This window comes from Anabas testudineus, chromosome 1, assembly GCF_900324465.2.
Source record: "Anabas testudineus chromosome 1, fAnaTes1.2, whole genome shotgun sequence".
Taxonomy (NCBI): domain Eukaryota; kingdom Metazoa; phylum Chordata; class Actinopteri; order Anabantiformes; family Anabantidae; genus Anabas; species Anabas testudineus.
Window position 1 is genome coordinate 1,798,418 of NC_046610.1, and position 21,869 is coordinate 1,820,286.

General features: G+C 39.7%; 2 protein-coding genes across 2 annotated transcripts; both read right to left on the bottom strand.

Moving 5' to 3' along the window:
• Nucleotides 1–75: 75 nt before the first annotated feature.
• On the bottom strand, nt 76–6,401 carry commd1 (copper metabolism (Murr1) domain containing 1). Its single transcript, XM_026360597.1, has 3 exons — nt 6,212–6,401; nt 4,556–4,846; nt 76–1,785 (listed from the first exon to the last, which is right to left on the bottom strand). The coding sequence occupies exons 1-3, from the start codon at nt 6,383–6,385 to the stop codon at nt 1,678–1,680; spliced, it is 573 nt and encodes a 190-aa protein (XP_026216382.1). The 5' UTR covers nt 6,386–6,401; the 3' UTR covers nt 76–1,677.
• Nucleotides 6,402–7,642: 1,241 nt separating this feature from the next.
• On the bottom strand, nt 7,643–10,336 carry LOC113161399. The gene is made up of 4 exons (XM_026358962.2): nt 10,304–10,336; nt 10,029–10,064; nt 9,832–9,947; nt 7,643–8,914 (listed from the first exon to the last, which is right to left on the bottom strand). Exons 3-4 carry the CDS (start codon nt 9,945–9,947, stop codon nt 7,969–7,971), a joined length of 1,062 nt encoding a protein of 353 aa, XP_026214747.1. The 5' UTR covers nt 10,029–10,064; nt 10,304–10,336; the 3' UTR covers nt 7,643–7,968.
• Between the last annotated feature and the right edge of the window lie 11,533 nt (nt 10,337–21,869).

A 21,869-nucleotide genomic window follows, 5' to 3' on the forward strand; every position in this document is an offset into this window, starting at 1 on the left:
AACACACTGAAATCTGGTCAGTATATGACAAGATGAAGTCAGATGATCGCTGCCGTTTCATTTCTGTTGCAAATATTCAATTATAGACTTAATTTTTAATATTTAATTTTAAAATATGTCAACAAACAGTTTTCTCTCAACGAATTTGTTTGACATTTCCGTCATTCTACTTTAAGAACAGCTTTTTTAAAATTAAAGTTACATTCAGTCATTTAGCAGATGCTTTGATTGAAAACATCTTACAAGTTACACACAAAAAGCTACTCAGGGTTCAGACACAGCACGCCGGAGTTGGCAGATCCCCAGCCATACATTCATTTTTACATGACTTTTTCCATTTCTGTCACCAAATAAAGATTTAAAACAAGAATTACAAATATCTTAGTTAGCATCAATTTGCAAATGATGACTAATGAAAAATCACAATGAAATGTATTATTTTGGTATGTTAACTGTAACTGACCATTATTTTTATGATATAAATCATCTAATAATTGAAAAAAAAAAAACCTTCTCATTTGCATTATGATGTGATCACAGCAGTGGTTTTAATTATTCTTGGCACAAATGTCTAAGAACATTTTATCTACACCGTCTGATAAACTTGTGTTGGTTGTACTCGTGTAACCCTGCAGCTGGAAGCAGAACTGTGAGCTGAACTTATATGGTACAAACCATCGTGACTTCTCATCGAGCTGATATGAGCCTTTTATTACAAGTCAGACAGTTTCTCAGCGTCTTCCAGCAATGAAGCAATGTAGCGTCTTCTCTGAACATTGCAGCAGTGGATTAGATAAAAATCTTAGACGGCTGTGATTTAGACTCTCTCACAAAACATCACAAGTTCAACGGTCTGAGCTCTTCTGAGCTGTTTGTGGGTACTGGCAGTAACAGGACAGCATTTATAAATCTATTATAAATCTAAGTGCCTGTTAGCTTGTTAATGTACTAGCATTCAGATAGGTATGTGTTGCTATAGATGTAATGGTGCTGTGTATAAATTCTAATAATTATAAAGGGTTAATTACATGACAAAGTTAACATTTAGCACATGTGTACTTCTGTTAGCATTAGTTAGAATTGAATGAAGCTGATAGCACAACACAATGAGAAGTGGTTTATGCTAAACTAACATTAGCATGTTCAAATTCATGTTTATTACCAAATTAGCTTTAAAATCAGTCTGAAAAAAGCTGCTCTGGTCCGAACTGTCACACGACACCACAGTATTCACCTGAAAAGACTTGTGTTTGTCTCTTAAACATCAATGCTTAAAATTGTCTTTTTAAATTACCTCAACTAGGAGCAGCGATCACACGTTTATCTCTGAAGACCAGTGCGAGGAAACCTGACAAAGTCAGAGAAAGACTGAAACAAGGTCGCCCTGAGTGGACAGTTAGGGATCACGCGTGAACGAAGCTTCTATGTTGAAATGAATGGAGATTACACAGTATGTCGAATACATTATGTCCCTTCAGAGCCTGCCGGCGCAAAAGTCCCACTGGATCCATTCTGGCAACCAAAGTTTGAACAACTCTCGTTTCTCTGTGAAGTTGTTGATTGAGGAGAAACAGACCCAACAGGACACCAAAGAGAGGTGGAGTCGCTCAGAGGTCAGAAACACACCACAGGGCTCCCGCTGCTTCACAGTCAGTTAGTCTCTCACAGAGTTTTAGTTTAGGGGCGGTGAACGATGCCGTCGATGCTCTCCTGGATGTCAGCCATCTTCTTCAGCATCTGGTTGACTTTGGCTTCGTCAAACTCCAAGCACAGAAACTCTGACTCCTGAGACAAAGCAGAAAGACTTTTAATCACCACGTTATTATCACTTCCATTTAGGTCGTTGAGGTGGGAATTTCAGCTGAGTTGGATGTGAAACACGGAAACAGCTTTTCTAGGCTTCTGTTGCACTAAGTACTGTGACATCACGCTTCACTAAGTTTAAAGAGAAGATGGAAATGTTTTACTGTTTCTAGTCTGTTTAAAAAAAGCAGGTTTCTCCTCATCTCATCCAGCTCCTCTGGGATAATCTGACCCAATATCTGCCGGCTTCCACCGACTATGATTAGATTGAATGGACTAATAATAGGGCGTGTATCCCACATATAATTCAGTATAATTCAGCAGAGTCTGCCGACCTCCTTCCTCTGGCCGACGACAGCTGCAGATCAGGTCAGATTCACTGACAGTAACATCTCCTCCACAGATAAAGCAGATGACATTGTAAATCCTACAGGTAGCAGCAGCATCGCAGAGTCCCCACCAGCTGAAGACCATCAGGACAAACTCAGGAAGAACCCGTTTGCTACAGGAAAGCTGACCCCTGAGCTGCACACATATCCTCCCAGACAACAACAAATTATCTACTTGTAACATCTGGGTCCATAGCGTCCATACAATCTTACAAATCAAACAATTAAATCATCATAAACAGAAATATAGAAACAATTATTAGACCAATCCCTCAGTGTGTAGTCAAGAACAGATTAAACCGTCTGCTGTGTCTGTGTGCAGTTATAGAATAAAAGTCTTCAGTCATTATTATGGATTCAAGTAAATCAATACTGTGGGATTGATGCAACAACAAATGAGCAACAGCATCCATGGAAATTAAACTGGAAGAGCTGTGGCCTGTAGACTGAGATAACGTATTTTCCAACCATCTCTGCTTCAGCCACTGTTCATCACCTGCATCAGGTGTGTTCAGTCACTGATCTACAACCCACATTTACAGACTTTGTAGAGTGGATACAGGTCAGAATGGACGAAACAGCAAAGATGCTAAAACCTGAAATACAGGCCTTTATTTACAGTAACTCAGTGGAAGAGAGATCCAGGTCTGTATTTAGGAAACACACCCATCAGAGACTGGCTCTTATTTTATTTGAACTCCTGCTGTTCCGCAGTTGATGCGAACACCTCCAACCTCTGGTCCTAAAGGGTTAGTTTCCATCGAACTAATTCATCAGGTTTAAATTAAGAGTCTTTCCTTTAATGGTCAGCTTTTAATGTGAAATACCATCAGGAAGTTGACATTGCCTTTCATTTACTTCTGTTTAGTAAAGTACAGTTTCATATATTTGCGACACCACACATTTTGCATCAGTCGGTTGATTTATATTTGTTAGTTTACTGAGGAGGTAATTTATATTCTGTTCTGTTTTCTCATTTCACCTCAGCGCTGGTTAAAACGAGAGTCAGAGAAATTCTGTTTTCATTTCTTCCTCTTTCCATCTCTCATTACTGCGTTACCTCAGGAACACCTTGAGGATGTTTCTTCAAAATTGGCATCAACATCCATTTGAACTGATGAGATTTTAGTGGCCAAAGGTCAAAGGTCACAGTGACCTCACATTTATTCCATTCTTGTGAACACAATATCTCAGGAATGCCTGGAGGGAATTTCATGATATATGGTTCAACATACATACACAAAGTAATTCAAATGAGTATGGACGGAGCGAGGACGTCGTTCTAGTTTAATGGATATTCCTGGTAATTCAGTAAACTGGAGGCTTCTGTTGGAGCCACATTACACCGAGTTCAGTGTGAAACTCGACACCGATGTATCTGTTCTCACTGTTGTGACAGTAAACAACCCGTTTACCAGTATTAAAGATGCACGGCAAGTTTCCACCATCGGTGTTTGAACTACAACAAAATAAACTCTGAAGGCTCCTGAGAATTCAACATGACAGCTTAGAGTTTTTAATAACTTAATTTAATGAGATTCATTAATTCAACTTCAAGTCAGAACAACTTTTGTTTCTAAGTTCACAATAAAAAGTAGAAATTAAAATATAAAACTTAAATAGTTACAATAACTTAAATATTAAAAACATATTAGCTACAGGATAATTTATAATGTGTTATTACAAGTTCACGTTAACCAGCATTAGTTTTGACTCATTAAAATAAAAAATTAAAACAGGGTAAAGGTTATTGTGACTGAGAATTGACACTGACAGCTGTTTTTCCTTCTTGCACCAGAACCCGCACTTCCAGTCCGACTAAAAGGAAGGAGTGAAGCTGAATACCAGCGCCTGAGGGTTTCGAATTCTGTTTCAGTTTTTGCCGAAACAGAATTCACCCTGTTTACATTATTGTAACTTTCTCTTTCCTCATCTCTGGATTGTTGTTAGTGTCCGAAATGCTGCTGCCGAGGTCTTGACTGGGTAAAAAAGAGGGAACATGTAGCACTGATCCTGAATTAAAGATACACATCATTGTCTTCAGAGCCCTTCACTGTCAGACACCTGTATCGGACAGAGATCTGCTACAACCCTGCTTTGAAACTGTGGCTCCTAAACACTGGAATTCTCTCTTGTTGAACTTAAGGTGCTAGATAAATAAACTATGACCTTAAAACTGCTACTGTAACCCATTATAACTCATCACAGAGGAAACAGAAATTATGAATATACGGTGTTTCATCATCGCTGCTGATGTATATCTCAACCTTTATTATTTACAGTATTGTCACATTGCAGGTGAAATTTGACCAAGACCAAGACCTACAGTCAGATGATAACAATGAATGTATGAAATGTCTCACCTGTCCAATCCTGCCCAGCTCCAGCTCCATCAGGGCAACTGGACCACTGTGGGCCACATCCCCCTGGCTGGCTGCGGTCTGGAGATCCACCCTCCAGGAGAGGCCCCTGAGTGTGGGCTCCCACCGGCTCTGAGCTAGCAGGCTCTCCCTCACCCGCACTCGCTGGCTCTTCCAGAAGCGAGAGAGGGCGGCGGCCTGTTCAGCGGTCACTCCACCGCTGCCCTGCCTCTTTGTCTGAGCCGTGAGGTAGGCCTCCAGCTGGGCATGATCCATGTCTGCTGAGGCGATGGACTGAGAGACAGAGGAAGAGAGGGCGAGGATCAGCTCACCAAGGACAAAACAAAACTGGGATTCTGCAGGTTGTCCACTAAATGTACATTTTAACAGATGTTAAAGAAACTAAACTTTTATGAGTACAAACTCCATCATTAGCTTCACTTGTGTGGTGATAATCTCTTATTCAACAGTTCTGCAGTGAAACCTGCCTTCAAGTGTTTTTAATATTATGTAGAACCAGTACAATAACACAGTTCCGCCTAAATAAACTACAATAAAACAAGCTAAACAGAATTTAATCTTTATTAGATTAACATAAAAACTGAAACTGGTCTTATCCTGAAACACTTAAGTCATGCTGAATGTGAACAAGTGCTGCCCCCTGCTGACAACAGGTGTGACACACAGGAGCAGACTGAGGAGGTTTTGACCATTCAGCTAAAAGCATGTTACAACAAAGTGTTTGCTTCAGAGTTTAGTGATGGACGGGTCACCTGACAGGTGTGGAGGGAGGTGCATCACGGTGACGTCCAGAGTAACAGTGAGATTTATGTCCATGTTTAACAACGTTGATGCATCTTAACATCGACAAAACAAACATGCTTCAGAGGTTTTACTTGGTTGTCTTGTATTTCTGTTGAGCTGGAGTCTTTTAGCCTGTTTTCAGACTTTAAAATGACTGAAGCATTTATATTTCTACATTTACATTTAGTCACTTGTAAGTGGCTTTTATCCAAAGCCACTTACAAGTGAGGAACAAGGCAAGCAAACTAAATCTAAGTCAAGGAGAAAAACATCAAAGCAAAGTTAAAAAGTGTTTCTGTTTCAAGAGATGTGAGTAGAAAAGAAGAAAAATGTTTTTTTGTGTGTGTGAAAAGGAAGACGATGAAGAGTTCTGTTTTCATCAGTTTTTTAAATATTAAAGTGAGGTGGCTGAGCGTGTGACATGAGACCTTTTTTATTTGTGCATTTGTGTATTTAAAGTACAGTACTGAAGTACTGAAGTACTGTATTTAGGTACTACTGCTTTCCCTGAGTACTATCATTGTATCTCACCTCAGAGGAAATTTACTTTTACACAAAATATGAAAAACCTAATAAACGATGATGTATTAGTATTGTTGTTCATGTTGTGAAGTATTTGAGGTGGTACTTTTACTTGTTGTCGAGTACTTTACAGGCCGGTTGACTAAACATATAGAAACAGAATCTGCTGATTAAACCTGGGAACTAGCAGCATGTTGATGTCGACAGCAGTGAAACCTGACATTAGGTGTTTGACTGTTTCCTTATTGAACAGATTTAAACCGACCCAGTAAATGAAAACACAGTTTCTCACGTATCGAGCGTTTCCGCCTCACGTTTCGGACCCTTCAGTACCTTTAGCAGACTTTTCATTCTGTCGTGCAGAGCTCTGAACTCCTCCGGCGACAGGTCGGGGTATAATTCTGTTTTCAGAAGCTCCTCCGTGATGTCGCTGTTGTTATAATAAACTTTCTGAGCGATTCCGTTCAGCAAACCGCTCAAAGACTTCGACGCTTCCACCTCCGCCATGTTGTCGTATCACGAAGGTCACATGACGAAGCGGAAGAACCATATCACGTGATGTCCGGAACTACACGACGTTGTGGGAGTTGTAGTTTTCTTTCTTTCTGACTTGAGAAGTAATTCACACCTATTTTTAAATATTTGTGTTTTTTTAAAGCAAACGTTGAAAACCAAGACAAAAAATAAAAAAATAAACATGAAAAATAAATATTAAAATAAACAAAAATATATGCACCAAACACCAAACTTTTCTTCATAACCGGAATAGTTTTGATTGTTTATGTGTTGATGTTATTTTATATTTTAGTAAAACCATGTTTCACATTGGTTTGTGTATTGGTTTAGAATGGCTGGAGATCTCGTCGCCTGGATCCACCGTCTGCCCTATGGGATGTGTTTGGAGACTGGAGTTGGTCACAAACTACTATGAAGTCTGTCTTGACCCAATTAACTAACTGGACTCCACATTAACTTAAGATTAACTTAAAGACATTAACTGTTATACTGGACTGCCTGCTGCCTACACAGCATGTAATCACCCATATGAGGATGGGTTCCCTGTTGAGTCTGGTTCCTCTCAAGGTTTCTTCCTGTTGCCTTCTCAGGGAGTTTTTCTTGCCACCGTCGCCCTCGGCTTGCTCATCAGGGACAATCGGATTATTATGATTCATACACATAATGTGCAAAATAAACCTATATAACACCAGTGGAAACTGGAGCAGGTGGAAAGATAAAGTATATTTACTGTAGTTTATTTGTTCCAGTTGGATTAAATATTTAGAGAATGACTCTTAATATTATGATACTTACAAAACAACCTGTGGAGTTGTAAGTTGGTTACATTTAAGAAAACGTTGTTATACAGCAAGAAATGGTGATATTAAAATGTCTCTCCATGGTTAAGACTAAAAAAAACTAGCAGAAAAGACACTGTTATTAAAATTTTGTTTATACTTTACTGTATTAATGTGTGTGTTAAACTCACACAGAAAGAAGATCTGTAACAACTTTTAATTTTCACCTTGTGCCTTGCGTAGTAGGTTACTCAATCAGTCTACTATACTACTATTAATGATTACAGCAGATTTAATAAACTTGCATATTGTGCGATATGAGCTCTGCTGTCATCGTGCTAGTTCCTGGTGGTTTTTAAACATATACGATAATCTGTAAGAGATGAAATTCATAAAACGGAACTGTTGACCTGCACAATGCCAAATAAGTAAAGATGAATGAAATGATAAATACACAGACCAGACAGACTTAATGCTGAGCCAAGCTTTAATCACAAAGAACAGATCATAAGGTAAAACTACGAAGTACAAAGACCTAAACAGGTTGTGTAACGTCTCATTTTCCACAGTAGTTCTTAGTCGTTACTGTAGGTTTGGTCTTTTTTTATGCAAGATGTTGACAACAACAGAAACAGAATGACACCAGCTTCGATCTTGTTAGCTTAGAAAATCTTTCTCATGATGCTGGTGTTAAAAAAGGAGGTGAAATGGGGAAGAAGCAGGTGCATATTTCTAAAGCTCGGAGTATTCTTCTGTTTCAGTAAGCTTCATAACGCTGCTCCTCACACAAGTTTTTTAACCTTTACGTCTGCCGCCTCTTCTACGTTTGCCACCTCTTCTACGTTTGCCGCCTCCTCTACGTTTGCCTCCTCTTCCACGCTTGCTGCCTTTTTTGCCTTTACCACCTCTTCTACTGTTTTTTTTGCCGCGTTTTTTACCTTTGCCCTTTTTCCTACCTTTGCCTTTGCGTCCAGATCGAAGTTTACCTGATTTCTTACCCCTGCCCCCTCTGCGCCTGCCACCTCGTCTAAGCTCACACTCTCCATTAGGACCAGGTTTTTTGCACTTGCTGGCCTCTCCAGGATTTCTCTCTACTATTTGCTTTCCTGTTCCTTCACCAATGCCTGCAGCGATTCCTCTGCCTATGCCTTTTCCAAATTCCTCGACTTTGTTGATTAGTTGTTTGCCTGTGTCAACTGGTGCTTGATTTGTGTTGGTAACACATGAGGGTGTAACATCTTCACCTGAGGAGCAGCTGGTACATTGAAAATTTTCACCTCCAGGTTCATAACAACGAAAGATGTTGCCAAGCCCAAGTTTGGAAACTGCAAGTTGTTTGAAGGATTGAGCCTGTTGAGATGCGTCAGCAGCAGGATCATCGACTACATTAGAAAACACAAATGCGTAGCCACGCCAGTTCTGAGTGATCATGTCGATCTTGCTGGCGACATCGTCCTCACTTGTTTTTGCACACGTTGCACCACATGGGGATTCTACAGAGTAGATGATGAGGAAGTTACCTTCACTGCTTTTAATGAAGGGTTGTACGTTTTCTAGAACACGTGCCAACGCCTCTGACTGCGTTGCTGCGACCACCCTGGTGCCTTGGTAGACTTGACCCTGTGAAACGACTTCTTTCACTGTGTCTGCTGGGTCGCCTTGAAGGACTTCCTGAAGACTGTCCAGGTCCTGGTTCTGTGGGATGTTCACAGCAAGGCTGAAGGTGTCTCCTAATGCATAGCTGCCAAAAAGTATACATTACACACATTTTATTGAATGTCCCGATGCTGCAGATGGGAAAACAACAAAATCAAAAGTTTCCAATATTAGAACTGAATAAAGAAGGTAATTGGTGATGAATTGAGAATTATCATGAATTAATGACTTAGTACAGCACGTGTGCTGAGGTCCTACAAATTTTGTGGCGCTTTAACCTGATCAAAGAAATAACAAAACAATAAAATATCAGTATAACAACTGTATATAGAATACCACTGACCCTGAACCCTGTGGATGTGAAGTTCAATTTACAGTATATGAATTTAAGCAAAGAAAACCTTGGTGCTAAAAAGATTCAACTCAACTGTCACATATGCTACATGAAAAAAAAAAAGATAATAAAAATACATTATGTTATACAATGGTGCATTTAATGTATTTCAAAAATGAACACCAAAGCATCCAAAACAACTCCCATCAATGTAACTCTCCAATCATAACGACCAGTAAAACCCTCTAGCATGCCTAAAATAATGGTAACTGACATCCTGAAATAAAAAAAGACCAACCTCCGCTGTTAGAAATGCAAACACACCAGAAGCGATATAGGTTTACATTACACCGTGTGCCACGCAGATATTAAATGAAATCAAAAAGTCTCATATTAAACCAAAGACCTGTGGTATTTTAAAGGAAAAATGACAAAAATAAAACAGTAAAGAATTTCAGAAAATGACAAATTAAAAATTTTAAATGTTTTATATGTTAACAATCCCCAACAAACCTGCACAGCAGAAGCAAGATCAGTAAAAATAAGCAAATCTAAATAATGGCCTAAAAAGCAAAGTTGGGTCCGATGTTATGGAACCCGGTAGTAAATGTGTGTCCTGAATTGACCCCCCTGCCTTCCCCCTGATAAACCCGGTTACTGGGACTCACTTATTCTTGATGCCTTCTACAATTCCAGTCAGCCAGTTCTGGTCCACATCAGCCAAAATGTTTCCAGCAGACAGGAAGAAAGTCAGCACCAAAGCCAGCATGCACTGGCCAGCCATCTGTACGAAGATCAGGATTTCCAACACGTTAAACCCATTTAACAAAGTAAATACAAGTGTCTTGATGAATACGGAGCTCACCTTCTCTTCTGTTGCCAGCACAATCTGCTGGTTCCACTGTAAAAAAGGCACAAATAGACGTTAATATTTGTATTTGTACAAAGGCAACTATTTTGACAACGGATTTTTTGTCTTGTTGGAATCAGTTTTAACGTTTTGACCTTTTCTGATGTTGCACTGAATAGCATGTAATATGCATAGTATTAGAGAAAATCTTCAGCTCAATAATTAAACACGAAAACAATTTTATAGACTTTTATCCCCAGGAGTCAAGTGTGTACATTAATTGTATGTACCTGCGCTGGAGGAGAAAGATGTCTGAACGGAAGTTGTAGCTGCAGTGAACACACTAAAGGAGAAGTCATATATTTCATAGACACCACAAAGACCAAAGCCAAACCCCCCACAAAAACCTTATAACCTTATTTGAACATGTCTTTAAACCAGTAGGAGGAGGGAGATAAGGAACATGGCTAATGTATTTGTCATTTTGGTTTCAGAAGTTATGAAATCACTTGTTATCTTTAAGATTGGTTGAGAAGCAGAAACAGAAGATGAAGAACTTCAACTTAAACTTAGATGGAAAAGGAAGATGTTCAGCAGACGTACAGAGCATCAACCAGCAGCCACGAGCCCGAACCAACAGATACAAACGCTCTTTTCTACCCTCAGCATCAGTACGGTGATGAAAGTGCCCCCCCCCCCACCTTCTACTGTGGACTCTTTGTTGGTGGTGTCTGTTTTCTCTGTGCCATGTGTATCTGTGCTGCTGCAACGATTATTGCCCCCTGGGAACCATAAAGTTGTCATTGATGAATTGATTGAAACCTGTTTGCTCAGTTCAGTTCTATATAATGAATCTTCACAGTGCTTCTACATTATATTCTGTTCTGTTTGACACTGTACATCTGTACATATCATTTACTGACAGAAAATGAGATCTCTTGTCGGGTGTTGCACGATGAACCTTGTTTTCGTTGTGGACTTTGCTAAAGTGTGTGCTACAGATACAGTCACAGATCAAAATGTGCAGTAAGTTACAGCACGTTGCACACAGAGGTGAGCAAATGAAACTGGCTGAAGACAGTAAAACAAATCTGGTTGAGGAGTATTACACCACTGTGACACATCAGAGTCATTGTCTGAAGCAGAAACCTTCGTGACACAGACGGTGTGTGAACAAGAACGGCTGGATAACTGGAGACAGAAAGTTCCTGCAACAGACAAGGTGTAAATTTTAAGTGAAGTTACCAAACATCCCACCACAGAGAACAACGATGTTCAATCAACCCTGAGAACTCAGGTTGTCATTGCGTGAACACTGAGGATAATGAAGTTAGACTAGCTGCTGACAACTGCTGAAGATGTAAAAGAAAATGAAGACAGAATGAGAACGAGGAAAGTCGGCGTCAGGATCAATCCTGACAGTCTCAGAAGAAATGATCTCAGCAGAATTCAACGCTGTTTTAATAGTGAATGAATGTGATGTGCGTCGGAGATACTGAAGATGAACTCCTCTGTGACTGTTTAATAATGATGAGAAGAGAAATACTGCTGTTTTCAGACATGCACTGAACATTGAGCCATGTGTGCACATTTCTCCAAGTGAGAGCACAAACAGTTTCCTTTTGTCTACTGCATGTGTATAAGAGCAACTGCAGACATTGTTCAGATCTGATTCTCCAGAAAGAGTCAACAGAGCTAAAAATCACCTGACAAATGACAAATGAACGTCGGGAGTGACACAAACACTCACAGAGAGAAAGTGAAGTTATTTACAGTGTTGACTGGAACTTAGCAAGATCATACATAACAAAGGACACCAGACAAAATATCCAGGCTACAGAACCCATCAGCTGGTGTTTAGATAGAACAGCTACTTTTAGCTGGTAAGACATATCTCTGTTTCATGTGCACCAAGAAAGGATTTTACAGAAAACATTTTTAGGATTCCAGTAGCAGGATGTAACATAACATAGATAAAATGAAGGGGTCCTGAATACTTTCTGTTAGATGTAAATTGCCCAAAACCAGACGTGGCCCATATGTCAAGATGACGTGTCTTTGTAAAATAGCCAACAAACTGTGGTTCTACAGTCATCTAGGCTTTGTGTGAACTGCAGCAGTCTGTGACAGCTTAGTCATCAAGAGATAGAGATAGGAAGAAGGGTTCTGCTTGGTAGATGACTTGTAGATTTAACTCAAAACCAAAATCTTCCTGTTTTCATTTCTTTTTCCATCTGTTCACAAGAAACCTGGTGTGAAAATGAATGGGCAAATTAGACAAAAGTGTAATGTACACACAGTCTCCAACCTGAGATCTCTGTCCAGAAGAGTTCAGTCCTAGGAACAGCTAAGATACTGCGCAGGACCCTCAAGGTCCCAGGTCTCTGGTAGAGGACCTGAGCTTGAAGGAATAAGACAGCTCCAAGGAAGGAGTGAGTGGGGAAATTATATATACATAAATACATACATATATATATATATATATATACACACGTATATATATGTATATATATATATATATATATATATATATATATATATATATATATATATATATATATATATATATATATATATATATGTGTGTATATATATATATGTATATATATATATATGTATTTCAAGTGCCTCTGTTGACTTTTCTTCTTCAGCAAAGTCAACAGCACTGGTGTCTCTGTAGACTCTCCGGCCTCTTTAAGGTTTAAGGTTGTCGCTGCCCTGGGTATTTATGCCACAACTGTCAAAGGAAACTATATTATTCATTTTGTTGTTTAATTTTTTTATGCTATTATTCACCCGTAATATTTCTGCTGAAATGTGTGCACTTTGCTTTTTGTGCTTTTCCTGATGTCAGAAAAGATCAACAGGACCATCAGAAGCACAGCACTGATGTCAAACTGCTCTGTGCTTTACTTTACTTAGAGCGTTTCACCTTCGTCAGGATTTTTTTGCCTTTTTATACTGAACACAAAAAAGCTGGCGTTAAGACGCCTCAGTGTACATTTTACACAGGTACTGGATTAATGTAACAAATAACACAAACATTGAAAATACATTGCTTTTAAAAGATTACTGGTGGATGAACCCTGATGTCTTTTAATGCATGTTGAATCCATCATGAGCTTAAGGTTAAAATCACAGATTATTATTATTGATTATTATTATTGTGTGGTGAAGCATAATAATTCATGACTGGTTCGATCACCAAATAACTGACCAGCTACGTCTGCTGCCTTCATCCAATCATCGCTCATCATCGTAAACACTTTGCTCACATTAAACCCAGTGAACAGAATCGTTAACATACTGAACACAGTCTGCGACGACTGTATTTCAGAGTGAATCATGCTGTAAATGCTGTTTCTTTTGGTCTCACAACATAACGTCACCAAACTTTCACACCCTTCCCCACAACATCTCACCATGCCTCAGGTCTTTTACGCAGTGAAACCATCCCTTCTCTCTTGAAACGACTTAAAGGCGGTTCAGCACGGAGCCCCCAGGCTGGTCTGCTACCTTTATACAGAACAATGAGACAGTTGATTGTTGTGGGGAACCCACCTGGACAAAAAGCTGGAAAATCAGAGCTACTCCTGTAGCTAAAGCATTTACGTCTGTAGTTTGTAATAATAACTCATTTATTTCATCTGTGTGTTTTAATGACTTGTATTTGTACATCTCATCACATTTTCAGTAGCTTTTCTTGAATCATAAAAATGCCTCTGAAAAGCTTCGGTGCTTCTACAACAACATGTTGGGTGTGCTGCAGGGTAAAACCACGTGTCCTGGTTCATCATGACTTGCAGATTGACGAGGCAGATTTCAGCTTGAGTCATGTTCCTGTTTGCCAGACGTCTGATCTGATGTGAAGAGGGGTTAAATACAAAAAGATCTTCTTGCTCAAACTTATTTTCTGCATCTGAAGTTTATTGAAAACCACATAGTTCATAATTCGGCCTTTAACTGAGTGCTGCTCAGTGTGCTCCCACACATCTGCTGCATCTGTGCTGGGATGATGTGCGCCGACCATTTCAAGTATTAAACTCCCAACAGCAGTAACCACACACTATTATTATCAGTATACACTGTTATAAATAGTTATATAGTGCGGACAGTTGTATTTAGTATATTGGCAGGACACATGGAATACGGGTTCATAAAATAAGTTTAGAGTTTCATTAGTGTGTTTCCCCAACATTTACTATCTTATTACTTTAAATTGTAACTTCACTGTGCACTTTTTAGTGCAGTACTTGAAGTTGGTACTTTTTAGATAAACACTGTTTATAATAAAACTGTAGAACTGAGTTTTCATACAGACTCAATACTTTAATTAACTAAAAGAATTTCTGGTGAAACTGGTGCAAACTTACAACTCTACGACATTATCCTGTTTAATCATCTCAGACTTGCTTCTCGTTTTCTGTCTAATGTTACAACGTGATGTGCTGAACGTCCTGAGAGCTCGCTCTGCTGCTCTGTTGTTAGACATGTTTTATAACTTGGATATGAGTCAGCAAAAGTTCAGTTTCTTTTTTTCTGGCGTTTTAAAACACGAACACAAACCGTTGGTGGGTGTAGACGTGGAACCGAACATCATCACAACATTGTGAGCTGTGTAGAGAGAGGAGATCACTGTAACACATCCCGATCTATGTCCTTTGCTCCCTCACACTCTCTCTCCTTCATCAGCTCCCTTCAATGTCTCATTCTTTTATATTTTATATATTATTAAACAGCTTTTTCCACGTACTGTTGATGCATTAGTCAGGATTTCTCTCATCTGCAGTTGGCACAACTAAATTATTTTGATTATCTTTTATCCATTTCTCTCTTAAAAGTCGTACATCAAGTCACATTCATGACTTCTCAGTGACCCTTGTTCTGTAATATACAATACTTATTTATTCATTTATTTTTACGCAGTTGCTGTACTTTGGTGTAAAAGACGTGATAAACAAGGGAATGATGGAGTAAAAAATAAATTGGTGTTAACTTTTAAATCAGTCTGTTTGGGTTCAGTTTTTCTTCAGGAAATATTTCTTATGCTGTGAAGACAAAATGATGACAGATGACAGATGAGAGTAGATGCTGAGCTAAGCTTTAATTCAGAAAGAAAAGAAGTTGAGAGGATTTGTTTTTTGTTTTACAGAGAAAATATCAGCAATTGATCCAACATTTGTTGAACAAGCAGAACACGGACCTGCAGAAATGTGACGTCTCTGCTCTGCACGAGGTCGACTCATGACATGAGTAGATAGTAGAGATATAGTGTACTTAGCATGAATTGCAGAATATACATCAATTTCAACATAGAAGGTCACTAGGCGAGAAAAAATGTGATTTTCAAGGCCGGACTGATGTCCATTAAGTTTTGGTTGTTTAAACCATCATGTTGCCTTCTATCGTAAAGTACAGTCACATTTCTGCAGTTCTCCAGTTACCACACCCAAGGTTTTAAGACACAATTATAGTCAGAGGATTAAAATAAAGAAGTAAGATTTCTTAAGTTGATGCTGTGCTGTTCTCCCACCTCCTCTGTGTTCACCCCCTCCTTTGCTTTTTCCTCTTCCTCTGCAGCTGATTCCTTCTCCTCATTTGTCCTCGTGTCTGCGTTGGCTCTGGGGTCTTTCTTTTCCTACTCTTTGCCCCACCCTTCTTTCTCAGCTCCTGCTTTCTCACCGGTTTCTTACCCCCACGTCTAGGTTTGGTCACTATTCTGCGTCCGCCCACTTTCTTTGCTGGCAGATGTTTTCTGCCATTTCTACCTCGACCTCCTGCTGTGTTTCCACCATTTATATTACTAACCTTTGGGCCATTTGATGAGGAGGAAACACCCCCACTTTTGGCCCCTCCTCTGCCATTGTCCAGTACAGACCCACCACCACCCTGATCTCCACCTGATGCATTGCTGTCAACATTTGCAGAACTGACTTCTAGACCATTCAATGAGGATGAAACACCTTCATTGTCAGGTGTGTCCGCCTCCTGATCTCCTCCTGCTGCATTTAAAACACCTTCATCTTTATTAGCATTTGCCTTTTTTCTTTTTCTGACACGTCTTTTTTTGCCCTTACCCCGAGTGGTTCCACCGTTCTGTCCAGAGCTGCTTTCACCCTGACCTCCTTCTGTTTTACTGTCATTATTAATATTGCTGCCTTCTTCACTTTCGCCCTGACTGTTTCTCAAGCTGGAACCACCTCTGCCTTGTTGAGGCTGCATGAAAATAGTGGTCATTAAGTTGCTGCTGGGACCAGGTTTGGCCTCGTCTGAGTAACAGTAAGGTGTAACTGCAGTTTTACTAGAACAGCTTGTGCACTGTACTCTATCTTCTCCGCTACATCTGAATATGTTGCTCAAACCAACACGTGTGCCAAGACGCTCAAGAGATCCACGCAGGTCTTCCTCAGGTATTTCAGGTCCATTCTTGGGCTTGAATACGTTAGAAAACACAACAGCATAATTGTTCCATTTCTTAATTTCAGTTATTTTGTCGAGAATGCTGAAATGACCGTTTTGCTTTGTGCATCTTTTATCACAGGGAGAAGCAAGAACATAGAAAAGCAACAAATCTGTTCCCTTTTCAATGTTTGGATTAGTGAGCAAGGTGGAAATACTCTGTAGAGTACGATACTCTGCATGATCAGCTTTACCATCAAAGACTGCTTTACGGCACAAGTTCTGAACATCGGCCCACGTTTTAACCTCTGAAGGACATTTTCTAAGAACTTGAGTCCACTGCACACGTTCATTAGGACATTGATCCAGAACATTTGGCCATCTCAGAACTGTGGCTGCGACCACCCTCTCACCAGTGTACACATCACATTGTAATATTTTTTCCCTCACTTGTTCACCAGTGTCATGAACTAGATTGATGTCGTACATTTGTGCTTCACTGTTGTATGGGACGGTCACAGCCAGACTGAACATGGGGGATCTGTCAAAGGAATCAGACGTACACAATGAAAAAACCCTCCTTTAAAACTATATATTTGTCTCTGTAAGTGCTATTTCAGTGAAGGTTATTTACTTTGTTCGTCTTCTGTTCCTGTCTTCGACCTCGTAGCTTGGTCTGTACCTGCCAAAGGAAACAGACACAGATGTTGTTGGACGTGTTTGATCCTAGTTCAGAATGTTTGATGGATCCAGAACATTTGTTTTGTTTTGCTACAAAGACATTTTATATAAAACAAGAAGAAGTCACGTATTCAGAGTCGTGTTATGTTCACACATAGATGTTTTTCCTCCTCATAATTCTAGAGACAGACTTACCTCTCCAGGATTTTATTTACAATTCCTGCCAGTTGGTTCTGATCCACAGCAGCTGAGCTGTTTCCAGCAGACAGCAACATGGTCATCATCATTACAGCCATCCAGCACAGGGCAGCCATCTTTAACAGGCTGCAGTGAGGATAAGTCATTATCAGTACATTACAGTAACATGCAGTAGGTTTACTGCCACATGCTGCCTGAACAGTTTGAAAAATTACTTTAAAAAGTCAAACAAGAAAATTATAAAAAGGAAAAAAGAAGACAAGATGGGTTCAGAATTATTCAGATCTGGATTTAAGAAATAACTAAGTGTGTGAACATTGTGGTCTTAATGTTCCGTTGTTCTGTCATCATCACTTCAGAGCGAAAGTTTCCACTGTTCAGCAACAATAAATCTTACTTCATTAACCTTTTGTTCTTCTTATCTTTAGTTTCCACAAACTCAAATATGTCTGTGAAACCAGACCTCATATTGTTGGTATCTTTGTTAAACATTTTACTTTAAGTTTTAAAATCAGTGCAAGTAAATTAAAACCATTGTAGTATTTTCCTTACATGTGCAGGTAACACGTCCTTCCCCAAACCTTTTTTTAGATGTAGGCTTAGCTTTGTACCTCACTTGTAGGTCACTTTGGATAAAAGTTTCTGCCAAATAACTAAATATAAATGTATTTTACAACAATTTGTACTAAATTCAGTGAAATGAAGTGAAAAGTCTTTTACCTGCTTGTGTTAGAAAGTCGTCAGATGCTGCTGACTCTGACTCCTGCTCAGTTCAAACTGCTGCTGCAGTGAACACTGACTTTCTTATAGAGGAGAGATGAGCACAGCCAAACCCTCAGCGTGTCCCAGTGTCCTTATTTGAACATGTCACTAAGAAATATATTTATGATAACAGATAAGAAAACAGGAACATACTGTACAAGTAAAGTTCACATGCAGCTTACAGGTGTAGTTCAATCTGTTGGAGTAGTCTAGAACTATTTAATAATAATAATAATAATAATAGTCCTAGTCCATGCATTTGTTACTTCCAGACTGGACTATTGTAATTCATTATTAATAGTTTGTCCCTATAACTCCTTAAAAAGCCTCCAGTTAATCCAAAATGCTGCAGCCAGAGTTCTGACTGGAATTAACAAGAGAGATCATATGTCTCCTACTTCCCAGTAGGTCATAAGTAAGAATAATCTGACCCCATCCTGTAGTTCAAATTTCCGATATGTTTGTTTCTTTTTTGTTTTTTAAAGAGACTTTTGCTTTTATTTATTTGGTCTATTTACCCCTGAATACATTTACAGCAGCTTTAATATCCTGGTCTCTGTGATAAAACTGTGTGTGGTTGAAAGTAAAACCAGGTCTCCTTCATCGTGACTTGTAGATCAAAGAGGGACATTTCAGCAGAACTGGAGCGTGAAGCCCTGAGTCACGTCCCGGCTGATGTGTGGATGAAAACATGTTTATTCTGTAGAGAAATAAAATAACTACAAAAATTCTGTTTTGTGCTGCTGATGTTAGTTTAGAGTTGTACTTTTAAGTACAACGTTCATTACCCAACTATTATATCTAAGTGTTACTGAGTACTGTAATTATACTGTGAACAAAAATAACAGTGTACTGCTAGTTTACTAGTTCTGTACTTCCATCTTCTCAGTTTAGTAACATCCACAGGTAACATTTTATAATCAGACTTCTTCACAGTCACAGTGACGCAGAAATATTCTGTTCCTCCCATAAATAAACATTACTTCATCACAGCTTCTCTTAATTTGTTGATTCTTTCTAAACTTCGTCTGTCTATTTAGAAATTAAGGAATTTAGAACAGTTAAACAAACTGAACGTTTAATACTTTTATATTTAATGTTATCTGTGAGGGTTGTTGCCTCCTGGAGGACTCGACAACACTGGGACTGGTTAAAACCAGGTGAGTTAGTTAATCACATCAGGTCGGTGAGAGGAACCGTAACAGTGTGAGTACAGAGCACGATTCAAACCTGTGTCCAGGACTTTACAGCAAACAGTTAATGAGAAGAGTCTTCAATCACGTCCTCAGACAGAGAATATAAACCAGGGTCTCCCAGGACCTCCTAGACTGGTGAGCAACGATGAGCGGAAGAGGCAAAGGCGGGATTTAAATTTGTGTCCTTTGTGCTGTAGTTTTTCTGTTTCCTATAGTTGTAAGTTTATTTTTCAGAGAAGTACAAAGCAGAGACTTCACTTCACTCCACTCACTAGTGCCCGTGTGGGCAGTGAGCCTTCATGGCTCCCCAGACTACAACACCTTTATATGCGTCTAAATTTGGCCAGTTCTGGGTCAGATTGAAGTATACGGGGAATGATGACCCCCCCAGCCGAGACTATGTGGGAGAGGCCCTCTTGTTCAATTCCTGTTGGATTGACGTTAAGGAGGTATACTCTTTCATCGCTCTTCCTAATAGAAAAGACTTTGAACTTTGTTTTCTGCAAGAAGCTCCGTTACGACGCTTTCTTGAAATTTATGGGTCCAAAGGTGATGACCCAAAATGGAGAAACTGGACCATTGAGTCTTCTGTCCAAATGGATGTCACCACTTTGGTTGTTAAATTCTGGACGGGAAGAGTTCCAGACCACGACATTGAGCTCTACCTCCGACGATATTGTGACATTCTCCAAATAACTAGACCTGTTGATAAGTTTGGAGTTTGGTATGGAGTCAGGAAATATAGAGTCCGACTGCGTAAAGATGCCAACGGCCATCCAGTTAGGATCCCCAACTCCATCTCTCTGGGTCCTTACAACGGGCGGATCATTTATCCTGGCCAATCCGTGACTTGTTTCATCTGTCACTCTCCTGACCATCAAGTGAAGCAGTGTCCCACTGTGAAATGTTGGAGATGTGGCTGTTTGGGACATAAATCCAAAGAATGTACATCTGCAGTTTGTGCGAGACTAGAGGTCATACCTTCTTCAACTGCCCCAGCTCTTACGTGAATAGAGCAAGAAACCAGCAAGGGATCGGTGTCCGACCACCCGTCCAGCGGCAGCAGGAGTCCGATGCCCGACCACCCGCCCAGCGGCAGCAGGAGTCCGATGCCCGACCACCCGCCCAGCGGCAGCAGGAGTCCGATGCCCGACCACCCGCCCAGCGGCAGCAGGAGTCCGATGCCCGACCACCCGCCCAGCGGCAGCAGGAGTCCGATGCCCGACCACCCGTCCAGCGGCAGCAGGAGTCCGATGCCCGACCACCCGCTCAGCGGCAGCAGCTAGATCTCAGTGATCGACCATCCGCTCAGCAGGAACTTGAGATCTATCCAGCAGCAGCTATAGGAGCTCGACACTCCACCACCCACTTGGACGACCACTCCTCTCTGTCAGGTGATGATGACTCCAGCAACGAAGATGATGTTCACAGTGAGGGAAACATCTCAGATGAAGGTGATCAAAATTATGAAACTGCTAGTGAAAGCCCAAGTTCTGAATCCTGTTTATCTATGTTAACAGCAGGTCAGCAGGCGAATAGCACCCCCATCCCCCCTTATTCTGAGGATATCTGATAATAATTTAAGTCCATTCTCCCCAACACCAGATTTCCCTGATCCATCATCCATTGATCCTCATACAGAAACACCCTTTCAGTTAGTTTCCAAGAAACGTAGAGCTAGAGCTCCTCCTCTAAACAAAGGGAAGCGGGTAGATAAGAAACCGACACCTTAAACCCCTCTCTCCTAATGAGCTTCCTAAAAATCTCTACATGGAACGCTCGAGGTGTTCAATCTACTGCATCGAGACAAGAGAAAATTAACTATTTAATGGAAAGTAATTTTGATATATTATGCATTCAAGAATTGAGATTAAAAAAAGACCAAGATGTAAATGAAGTCATTAATCTCTGGCAAAAAGGAAAATGTGTTATATCAATAGGAGAGAGCAGCGCAGACGGTGTCGGGATATTCTTCAAAACACATGATGTAGAAATTATTAGAAGAAGGGATGTTATCCCAGGTAGATTACTCATGGTTGATTGCTTTTATAAAGGGGATAAATATAGAATTGTTAATGTTTATACTTCTCCTACTCGAACACAGAAAATGCAATTATTCAAACGTATGAAAGAATTATTATCTGTGGGTTATAACTTAATTTTATGTGGTGATTTTAATACTGTCACTGAAGAAAATGATAGATGCAGTTCTGTGTCTTTTAAATTGACTCGAGAAGGTAAACTTTTAAAAGAAACATGTCACGATACAATGTTGACGGATGTGTGCAGAGCTGTTCGACCCTCCAGCACAGAGTTCACAAGATTTGATTCAAAAACCAAAACACGAATCGACAGAATTTATGTCTCCAAACATTTTAAAGTAAATAATTATTCAACTCTGTTAAATGACTTCTCTGATCATCTCTTGGTATCAACATCTTTGTCTTCTAGTTCCTCTGTAAATAGAGGATTCTGGAGATTGAATACACAGATATTAAATAATAAAGACCTAATAACAGAATTAAATGATGAAATTCATAAAATAGCTCAATTAAACATATTAGTTAAATCTGATATTAAAATATGGGAAATATTAAAACATAGAATGAGAAATTTCTTT

Coding starts and splice junctions, on each gene's coding strand:
- commd1 (XM_026360597.1), bottom strand. CDS start 6,385: ATGGCGGAGGTGGAAGCGTCGAAGTCTTTGAGCGGTTTGCTGAACGGA. Junction 4,847..6,211: donor GAATGAAAAGTCTGCTAAAG/GTACTGAAGGGT, acceptor TCTGTCTCTCAG/TCCATCGCCTCAGCAGACAT. Junction 1,786..4,555: donor AGCTGGGCAGGATTGGACAG/GTGAGACATTTC, acceptor GCTTTGTCTCAG/GAGTCAGAGTTTCTGTGCTT.
- LOC113161399 (XM_026358962.2), bottom strand. CDS start 9,947: ATGGCTGGCCAGTGCATGCTGGCTTTGGTGCTGACTTTCTTCCTGTCT. Junction 8,915..9,831: donor GTAGAAGGCATCAAGAATAA/GTGAGTCCCAGT, acceptor ACTTTTTGGCAG/CTATGCATTAGGAGACACCT.